A 10,967-nucleotide genomic window follows, 5' to 3' on the forward strand; every position below is an offset into this window, starting at 1 on the left:
TCCCAGGGCATTGCCAGCCATCTGCAAGGGAAGTTTTTGGGGGAGATAGCCGGGGCAACAGACAGGTGTGTGAGATGATCACCGAAGAAAAGGATGGACATATTTATTGGGCATCTATCATGAGCCAAAAATCGTTAGGGAAAAGTTTCTTATTTAAATCTCGCAACCTCTATGAGCTAGGATTAATGTGTCTGCTTCTTGAGGGAGGATGTAAGTACAGTGAGGCTTGCTGTGACTGGGCAGACACTGCTAAGCACTTTGACATACTTGACTGCATTAAATCCTTACACTTTGCCCTTTGAGGTATATTCTGTTACCATTCCATTTCATAGTTGAAGAAATTGGGGCTCAGAGAATTCAAGCAACCTGCCCAAGGTCACAGGTAGTAAGTGGCAGAGCTGGCACCTAAACATGAGCGTTTCCACCAGACCCAGCTGGTTCCCTGGGTCCCAGTGCCATCCTTCACCCTCTGGACATCCCACAGCTTCATTGTGCTTGCACCGCGAGTGAGGGATTTTTGCTAAACAATAATGACAGCCACACAAATGGGAGGGACACGGGGGCCTGTGCCCCATGCGCTCCTTTCCCTTGCCTGATTCTTTCCGGAGGTCAAGATGCTAAGAGCATACATTTGGCAGGCCAGATCAGGCCTCCAGGGGTGGCAGGGGTCTGGGGGGACGTAGGCCTCGATTTTTCCTCTGCCCCTGCTCTGCCTGCTCCTATCCACCCACCAGGCCCCAGGCCTGCCTGGCTATACCACTCAAAATCAGCTGGAAGAAATTCCAGGCTTCCCTCGTTACTGGCCAGGTCCTCAGGGCCTGGCCTTAGGCTCCTTGGGAGTAGAGGGGACTTCAGGCGGCTGCTGACCCTCCTGCCCTGTCCAAGGGAACAGCAGCAGCTGCAGCAGCTTCAGGACCTTGGAGACCAGGAGGACTGGAACGATGGCCCTGGGAATGATGCCAACTTCAAACTCAAGTCATATAACTTGTCGACACTCTACCCCTATGGGGACCCTGAGGTGTTGGACTATGATACTGTGAGTCAGGCCATAGCCTGGATGGTGGACAACCCAGGGGGGCCATGCCCTGTCTGCTGGGCCTCTGTGTATACTACAGAGGCTCAAGGACACTCCCTTACTTGGGGCCTGGGCCATCCAACAGGCCGAGGTGGACATCCTGGGAGTGGACGGGATCCTGTACAAGGGCCGAATGAACAACCAGGATGGGGCACGGCCACTGACCAGCATGGAGAAGCAGCTGGCTGGTGAGAGGCGTCAGGCCTTCCTGGGCACTCCTGCCTAGTGTCCTGGCTTTGCTGGCCAGCATGAACAGATGCAATACAAGGGCCCAGAGCTGGTACCATCCCCGACGGTGGGGGGGTCTTCTCACAACCACTTGCAAAAACAGGGTCCTACTGTATGCCAGGCACTGCACCCAGTGCCAGGGAGACAAAGGGGAGCAAAACAATGATTATGCTCTGGAGTCTCCATATGAGTAGAAGACGCAGACCATAAGCAGATAACTGAAGGTAAGGCTGAATAGTTGACCAGAAGTGAGGGCCCTGGTGCTAGGACTGTTTGTGACAAAGCATGTGGGCCTAGAAAGGGGTGCTGGTGGTCCCCCCAAAGATGGGATGCTGGGCTGGTGATGGGAAAGTTGTTACTAGGGACACTGGTCCAAGGAGAGGGACTGGATACTGCCCTGAGGCCTCTGAAAAGGAACTAGGGTTTCACTAGATGGAAGGGTCAGGTGGGAGAAGAGCAGTCCAGGAGGAAGGAGTGGCAGGTGCAAAGGCTCTGGAGTGGATGTAAGTTAGGCACAGGCAGGCACTCAGGGAGGCGAGTCCACCTGAGGTGCAGAGATTGGGGTGGGGTTGGGCATGATGAAGAGGACATTTGGACAGATCCTGGAGGCTGTGTCCTAATGTCAAGGGCGCGCTAGGATTGGGCTGTCACATGTGTGGAATGCAGTGTTGAGGCCCTGGCTCCAGATGGCTTCCCCACCATTCAGCTCCAGCACTGGGCCAACAAGACCAAAAGGAGCGCCTTACTGGGCTTGTGACTGTAATCACTTCAGTCTCTGTCTTCCCCTTTGCATAGCCTTATCCCTGTATATTCTCCTCTCCTGTCTCTTTTAAGGACATGCATCATTGGATTTAAGGCCCAACTTAACTCAGTAAACTTTCATCTCAAGACCCTTTGCTTAATTACATCCACAAAGACCTTTTCTCCAAATAAGGTTACATTCACAGGTTCCAGGGGTCATCTTTTTGGCAAGGCCGTGGCCTGCAGTGTTAATGCTCTTTTCCAGGTGCCGGGCAGTGGATGCTGTTGAGAGGGGACTCAGGCTGGGCTTCAGGAATCACCAGGCAGGATAATGACAGTGACTAATATTTAATGTCTGACTCCCTTTTTTAAAATTATATTTTATTGTTTATGCTATTACATTTGTCCTAATTTCCCCCCCTTTGCCCCTCTCCACCCAGCACCCCCCCCCCACACACACACACTCCTTCAGGCAGTCCCTACACGATGGTCCTTGTCCATGGGTCCTGCATGTATGTTCTGTGGCTACTCTATCCCCTATGCTGTACTTTACATCACCATGTAAAGTACAAGTTATTCCGTAACTGCCAATTTGTGCTTCTTAATCTTTGTACCTTTCCCCCCATTCTCCCCGACCCTCCTCCCTTCTGACAATGATCAAAACGTTCTCAGTATCTATGTTTCTGTTTCTGTTCTGCTTGTTTGTTTATTTTGTTTTTTAGATTCGGTTATTGATTGATATATATTTATTGCCATTTTATTGTTCATAGTTTTGATCTTCTTCGTCTTCTTCTGAAGACCCTTTAACATTTCATATAATACTGGTTTGGTGCTGATGAACTCCTTTAGCTTTTTCTTGTCTGGGAAGCTCTTTATCTGTCCTTTGATTCTAAATGACAGCTTTGTTGGGTAGAGTAATCTTGATTGTATGTCCTTGCTTTTCATCACTTTGAATATTTCTTGCCAATCCCTTCTAGACTGCAAAGTTGTTTTTTTGTTCTTGTTTTTGTTTTTGTTTTTTAGAAACCAGCTGACAATCTTATGGGGACTCCCTTCTAGATAACGAGCTCCTTTTCTGTTGCTGCTTTTAAGATTCTCTCTTTGTCTTTAACCTTTGGCATTTTAATTATGATGCACCCTGCAGTGGCCTCTCTGTGCTTCCTGGACTTATATGTCTATTTCCTTCACCAAGTTAGAGAAGTTTTCTTTCATCATTTCTTCAAATAGGTTTCCAAATCCTTGCTCTCTCTCTTCTCCTTCTGGCACCCCTATGATGTGAATGTTGGAACACTTGAAGTTGTCCCAGAGGCTGCTTATACTATTCTCAGTTTTTTGGATTCTTTTTTTCTTCTTGCTGTTCTGATTACTTGTTTTTTTTTTTGCTTCCTTATGTTCCAAACCTCTGATTTGATTCTCAGCTTCATCCACTTTACTGTTAATTCCCTGTAAATTATTCTTTATTTCAATTACTGTCTCCTTCATTTCTTATTGGAACTTTTTTATGCTGTTGAGGTCCTCACTAAGTTCCTTGAGCATCTTATATCCAATGTTTTGACCTCTGCATCTGATAGATTGCTTTTCTCTGTTCTGTTTTAGTTCTTTTTCTGGAGTTTTGTTCTTTTCTTTCATGAGGGCCATGTTTCTTTGTCTCCTCATTTTGGCAGCTTCCCTGTGTTTGTTTTTATCTATTAGATAGAGCTACTATGTTTCCCAGGCCTGATGGAGTAGCTTAATGTATTAGGTGTCCTGTAGGGTCCAGTGGCACAGCCTTCCCTATTACCCAAGCTGAGTACTCAGGGTGCACCTACTGTGTGGGCTGTGTACGCCCTCCTCTTATGGTTGAGACTTGATTGCTGTTGGGTTGGTACATCCAAGGTCAGCCCCCCGTGTTCTTTCCGGGGTCACACAGCATTAACTACAAAGCAATTTGTTACTTGTGCTGGGCTTGGAGGTGACCAGGAGAGGCCAAGCTGTGAACCAAGGCTGGCTGCTGCTAGCGCGGGACCTGGAGCAACTTAGCAAGAGGTACAGGGCTGAAGCCAGATGCTGCTTGTTTGGGAGAATTTAGGAAAACCTGAAGCAATGAGTCTAACATCTTGCCAGGCCCTGCAACAACCCAGGGAGGCACTGCACCAGTTAGCAGGTAAGGGCACCCTTGGTGGAGGGGCCAGGATGCCGTTACACACCTGGGCCTTGTCTCCACTCATTCACTGGACAGCATCCCTGTTCTTCCAAAGGAAAGGGCATTTTTTCCCATGTCTCATTCATTCTCAAGGCCTGAAGCAGGGCTGAATCCTGACACCTCAACTGCATTATCCTGCTTAAGGGGACAGCAGAATCTAACTAGCATTAAATATCAATTAGAAGCCTACCTGGCCAGATCTTTTGACCAGTGTACTCTTAGTGCTCATTTATTTACTAAAAAGTAAAATTCCAATCCAAACAATCACTATCTAAACCTAAACTAGCTAGTTTGAGCCCCACCCAGGTTCAGCCTGGTCCTAGATGCATTCATCCATTCATCTCACTGTTTCCACCATATCCTGTTGTGCATTCAGCCCTTTGCCAGCCCCACGGGGGTCACCGAGAGGTATCCAGCCGGCCTGTGGTCTCCAGATGCCTGTACTGTGGTCAGGACCTCAGGGCAGAGGAACAGCTGATCCCCAGTGAGTGATGCCCCCAGTAGGAGGGCAAGGGGGCATGCTGAGGCTGGTAGTCAGCAGGCTGGACTTTCAGAGAATCTCCCTGGAAGGCTGAGTATGGGCAGGACTTAAATGGGAGGCGGTGGCAGGGGCACAGAGGCAGGAGGTAGAAGCAAGGGAGTAGAAGACTTGCCTCCAGCCTACGCCTTCCTCACCAGCTCTGGGTGAACTGCCTAAAACACACTCCTGGCCAGGCCCCTCCCAGTTCAGAATGGCTACTGTAACAATTTACCACAAACTGAATGGCTTAAAACAACCAAAAGTTATTTTATCTTAGTTCTTGAGGTCAGAAATCGGAAATGAGTCTTCTGGGCTACTATCGAGCTGTCCGCAGGGCTGGTTCCCTCTGGGGGAACGTCTGTTGCCTCGCTGGTTCCGCCTTCCAGAGGCCTCCTGCATTCCTTGGTGTGCGGCCCCTTTCTCCATCTTCAAAGGGCATCACTCTGACTTCAACTTCCATTCTTGCATCTCCTGCTCTCACTCTAATCCTCCAGCCTCCGTTATAAGGCCCCTGTGATTACATCAGGGCCACGTGGATAATCCAAGACCATCTCCCTGTCTCAAAAGTCCTTAGTTGAATCACATCTGTCAAGTCCCCTTTGCCATGTAAGCTGATGTACTCACAGGTTCTGGAGATTAGGACATGGACACGTAGGAGGGCATTGCCCTCAGAGTCCAGACTCCTTGGCTGATTTGCAGGGCCCCATGACCCCCTGGCCTCATCTGTCCCCTTCATGCAACCTCATGGACCTGCTCACTCACTCTCTCTCAACGAGCCACGCTGTTTCTCACCTTTGGGCCTCTGCCCATGCTGCGTGCTCCCCAGGAGCCCCTGGAGAACCTTTCATATTTGCCAGGGTGACTCAGGTGTTTCCTCTGGTTGGGAGTCTCCTGGCTTACGCAGAGGCAGAAAAAGTCAGAGGAGAGCCTAAGAGGAGCAGATGTTGGGGTCGCGTGGTGCGTCCATGTTAGGACACACAGAGTCCAAGGTTGCAGGGGACGTCAAGGAGAGCTCTCGGTCAGCAGCTGGGCTCCCGGGCCACACTGTGTCTCCATTTTGAATCTGTACCCTAGGCCCACATCCCTTACCTTAAAAAGAAGCAATTCAACAATCTTACTGGTCGGCTGGTTGGCAGGTTCCACATCTGACTCATGGAGAGATATAAGTGCCAACTGGGGATCAGAGTGGGGGCCAGGGAGCACCCCTCAGCTGGGCATTTGCTCTCGAGCGGAACCCATAAAGCACATGGGTGGTGGTTCTTAACTCAGGCTGGAGGCACGTGACCCAAGCTATATGGTTCCCAGAGGCTCATGGGGAATCAAGGCGGTGCCAGTTGGGTCCTTGTGGTTGTAGACCCTGCGACAGAGTTAGGGATACAAGAGATTTCAAAGGGAAGAGCATTAACAAAGAGGAGGAAGGAAAGGGAGGGAGCAGGAAGAGACCCTCAGAGTGCACAGACCTGATAAGGTCCGGCCCAGACCAATGGGGAGCTTCCGAGCAAACAAAGCCCAGCAGACAGCCAGGCCATCAATGACTGGAAGTGCTAACAGACTCTGAAGGTTTAACAAACCCCCAAAGTACTACCAGACCCTGAGATGCTAACAGGCTCCAAGGTGCTAACAGGTGGAGGCTGTTTGCTCCCTGCATTTCCTATAGCTGAGCACCAAGTTCTTTCTTAAAGGGAGATGTGTGGCACCTCCTGTGCCGCGTGGCCCTGGTCTCCTGAGCCCTTGTTGGTGCCAGGTGTGTTTTAGAAGCCGCTGGGGAAACCCAGTGTAATCAAAATGAAGTTACTGTTCCCTTAGAGTTTTTACTCCATGAAAGATGGTGAAATATAAACGAGTAAGTCAGTGAGTAAAATCAGATGAAACATGGAAATGGGGGAAAGGATGACCAGGGAGAGGTCCCTGTTGAGTGGGCGGCCTAAAGGTCTCTCTGAAAAGGGACATTTGAGGCAAGATTGTCAGGAGACAGCCAGAGACGGACATAGCCGTTCAGGCAGAAGGAGCAATTGGTGTCCTGCATAGGAAAGAGCTTAGCGCCCCTGTAACTCTTGCCAGGTGCCAGGCATGGCCCCCTCCTCCAGACCCCTGTGTCTTGCTCGGCCAACTTTGAGTCCCTCCTCACTCCTCCTCCTCCTCCCTCCATCTTCCTTCCTGTGGCCTCTTTTCCCGCACGTTCCTACGTCTTCTCCTGCAGGGGCCTTTGGCCTGGATTCTGGATGGCCAGTCATGGTGGTCTCTGGCTGGACAAGGAGAAGGGAACACCTTGGGTTCAAAAGTGGAAGATGGAGCCAAACCCAAAAGACCCCATATTGTATGATCCCCCTTCTAGGAGACGTCCGGCATAGGCAAATCACATCAACAGAGGCAGCTTACCAGGGGCTAGGCGGTGGGGGAGAGGGGAGAACGGGGAGTGACTGCCTCATGGCTATTGGGTTTCCTTTTGGGGTAATGAAATGTTCTGGAACTAAATGGAGGTGATGGTTGCACAACCTCATGAATGAACTTAATGCCACTGAATCGTTCCCTTTAAATAGTTAATTATATATTATGTGACTTTTACTAAAAAAATGCACACACACGGGATGGATGGGAAGGTGGGGGTGGGAGTACCATGACGGTCTGCCCCCACCCCTTGTGGTGGGAAGATCTAAAAACTGCCAGGCATCTAACCTATAAGTACTCCTGCCAGCATTTCCTCTGCATCTTATTACCGTCTCCTCCCTGGCCTCTAGTTACTTTCAAAAACCCTTTTTCTAATATCTTAACCTTAAGAAACTCGAGAAGGTGGGGAGAGAAGGCCCTTCCATATACAAATGGGGAGGGTTCGGTGTATTAAGGGGGGTGGCTTGGGAAACGGCAGTCCCGCCGGAATGAAAAGGCCTTTGCAGGAGCTGGAGGACAGGATGAGCGCTCCAGGGAGGGGCTGAGCTCTGGAAGAGACGCCACCCATTCCCGTCTCTTCCCTTCTCTTTTCCACTAAGCTGTGAAGGTTCCGCATCCCCCGACTCGAAACCTGTATGAGCGCTTTGGTGCCATCTACCCCCGTGAGTACCCGCTCCCCCAACTCCCTGGCCCAGCTGGAGCTCTGGCTGGGTCCCCCAGTCCCAGGCTGGAGCCCCCCTGCCCCACCTCGCCCGTATCTCACATGCTCTGTCTGCCAGTGCTGCGAAGGCCCCCCACAGGGGCCCCCACCCAGCACCTACCTCCCTGGTCAGGCCTCCCGCTGTTCTGGACTCCTGCTTCACCCTTCAGCCAGGCGTCCTGGCCTGGGCATTCTAGGCTGGGTGTCTCTTCCCAAGTGTCCAGTCAGCTGCAGAGGTGGGATAAGGGAGCCCATTCATTCCCTGGGCCTCTCTGCTGAGGCCCTGTGAGCCAGGCGGGGGGGATTGAGCTCCCCTGATTCGCATCGCCCTGTACCAGGCATTTGTAGGTGCTTTACAGTGTACAAAGCACTCTGCCCCTTGTCTCATCCAGTCCTCATCCCACCTAGGGGTGGTGGGTACGGCCAGCCCATTTGAAAGAGCGGGGGAGTTGAGGCTCAGTGACCTCAGGCTGAGGGATGAAGGAACTGGGACCCCTCTGGGGGTTCTGCCCCACTTTGGCATCTACTCTAGTGTGTTCTATCTTGGGTCGCTCCCTCACACCCCCAAGGAGTTTAGGCTGCTCCCGAGACTAAGTAAGCGGCAGTGAAGCACTTTCATCTCGGGGCTTCCCCTCTCCTTAGTCAGGCCAGCCTCTGCCCAGAATGTTCTTAAGACAAATCATGGGTCTCTCCTACCCCTCCCAGCCCTGCACCCCCGTGCCAGCATCCGCGCAGCCACTTCCGGCCCCCACCCAATGACACTAGCTCCGCCTCCATCTATGCCGCCCCTGCCACTGCTGCCACCACTGATGCCATCCCTGCAGGACCCCTCGCAGGCCTCAGGGTCCACCAGGCACCCAAGGCCTCAACGCCTCGAGTCCCGAGCCAGCACACAGCCCACCTAGGAGCCCGACAACCTGTGAGCCTTGTGCCCTGTGCCCCCACTGTCCCTTCCACTCCGCCCACCAGCCAAGGCACTCCCTGAGCCTGGCCCGGGGAAGGTGCAGGGGCCCTGGACAGAGGGGAGAGGTCTCCACAAGGGATTCCTTGTGATCCAATGGCTGTTTTCACTCTCTGCATATACATACACACAACACAATCCTTCTTATCCTACATTACATGAAGAACACAGTTTTCTAGATTGAATTTTCCACTAAGCCAATGTAATTCCTTGACCAATTTTCAATACAATGCAGTTAAGAGTGATTTTCAAACACTTTCCTTTTTATTTTGCCAAAACCATTTCATCAGTTCCAGTTCCAGTTTCTGCCACTGTCCATTTTCTTTGGGGCCGATTGTTTCTACCAGGATCAATTTTCTCATGGGAACCAAATTTTATAGCATGCATTTTAAAACTTTTTGTGTTATTTCCACCAGTAACTACTGTTCTGAAGTGAATGTTTAAAGAAGTTGATTATTTATATTCACTGCTGGCTAATCCCTGAGGAACTTGGAGCAATGTCCCTGGAGTACTCTGGGACTGCTCTGTCCCATCCAGGGCTGGGGTCCTGCATGCCTGTGTGACGTGTCTGGTTCTGATGCTAACCACCCACGCTCCTGGTGGGGCCAGAGCAAACTGGGAGGCCAAAACATTCCGAGCTGGCAGTTGAGTGGTCCTCTTTAGATCACAGGGCGTTGCTTACACATGCCAGCCTACGAAGTGCATGCCTGGCTTGGTTTCTTCCCCTTGCGTGGTTTATCCGTCCCATCCTTCTCCCTTTCAGCTTCACTCTCTTTCTAATCCTTAGCTGGTCCTGTTGTGCTCTCTGTCCTTAGTGTAGCTGTGACATTTCTATCACATTTCACAAAGACTAAGAAAATTTTCCCTCTGTGCATTAGGGCATGACCCCCCAGCCCCAACACCCACTAGAGGTCCCTGAGACGACGGAGTGAATTGGAGAGAGCTGTCAAGGGTTTGCCCTGGGGGAGGACTGGGGGCGCGAGGCTCTGCCTGGGAGCTGGCATGGAGGATTCCCTAAACCTGACGGCCACTGGAGTCTGGGGACACTGTGTGCCTGCCCCCTTCCTAATGGTCCCCCAGCCCTTCCCCCAGCTCCTTTCTGGTGACCACTCCCAGTCCTGACTTCTCTTTTCTCTCTCCAAGGATTGTGTCCAAATGGGAACAAGCTCTTCCTGACCCGGGTCTACACTGCCTGGCGTGGGCACTGGCACTGCAGCCCCAGCCTCCAATCCCACCCCCATATCACGGAGTATTTTTGGCAACGTCTCCCCAGAATAAAATGTTTCATCTTTCACTCTTCTGACTGTGGATGAGGGTAAAGGGCCGGTATCCTCTGTGGAGGGTGGCTTTGCCTGCCCCACAGTGGTGGGTGAACCTGCTGATCCCTCCTTGGACCACCACTCCAGCGTCAGCTTCCCAGAGCCATTGCCCAAAGTCACCATGGCTGATCCTCAGCAGAGAATTGCAGCCGACCTTCCCTCTTCTCTCATACTCCCCACTGTGGCAAAGTGCCCCAGGCTTCCCAGGCCTGTGTGGTGGGTGGGTCAGGGGTCTGTAGGCAGGCGTATTGGTGTGACTTGCCCAGGGTCACACAGTGAGGCCTCAGCTCTCCCGCCCCCACCCATGAGGCCATTCTTCTTGGGTGCTGTACACAGGGACGAGGGCCTGGACTTCCATCACCTCTCCAAGGCAGAGAAGGGAGGTATGGCACACAGGAAGCTGGGGGTTCTTGGGGAAGCACCCCATGCCGGCCTTGCCTCCTAAAACCCTGACATGAAGGCACCCACAGGGACCTGGCACAACTCTCTCAGCACCTCATATCAATCTATAATCAGCCCCTCAACGATGCCTTCCCAGCCATTTCTCAGGTTTACATCAGAATGAGTGCCTGGTTGGTTCTTGCAGCTGAGGGAGTGGAGTGAGGCCCAGGTATCACTATGGAGCCATCTGCATTCTGACAGAACCCCACGGTGCTCTGGAAGGTGGAAAACTACAGTCCCAACTGCAGCCAGCCAGGAGCAATCCTAGAAGACGGTCCTGCCCCCATGGGGGTAGGGGAAGCCTGCCTTTGGCCTGGTCCCAGGTGGCAAGGTTTCTACCTCCTCATCCCGACCCGAGATTGGAACCTGAAGGCCTTGAAAGCTGGAAGGGAGGTGCCGTGCCCACGCTCAG

General features: G+C 51.9%; 1 protein-coding gene across 1 annotated transcript in view; it reads left to right on the forward strand.

Moving 5' to 3' along the window:
* Positions 1-8,739, forward strand: part of CUNH16orf96 (chromosome unknown C16orf96 homolog) — a 40,013-nt gene extending 31,274 nt beyond the window's left edge. Inside the window, exons 15-18 of the mRNA XM_054589141.1 lie at positions 886-1,036; positions 1,161-1,263; positions 7,734-7,796; positions 8,540-8,739. Coding sequence (XP_054445116.1) covers positions 886-1,036; positions 1,161-1,263; positions 7,734-7,796; positions 8,540-8,739 — 517 coding nt within the window. The remainder of the gene's footprint in view (positions 1-885; positions 1,037-1,160; positions 1,264-7,733; positions 7,797-8,539) is intronic.
* Positions 8,740-10,967: the final 2,228 nt, after the last annotated feature.

This window comes from Pteronotus mesoamericanus, unplaced genomic scaffold (assembly GCF_021234165.1).
Source record: "Pteronotus mesoamericanus isolate MK-2021 breed Mesoamerican mustached bat unplaced genomic scaffold, CSHL_Meso_final scaffold_167, whole genome shotgun sequence".
NCBI lineage: Eukaryota > Metazoa > Chordata > Mammalia > Chiroptera > Mormoopidae > Pteronotus > Pteronotus mesoamericanus.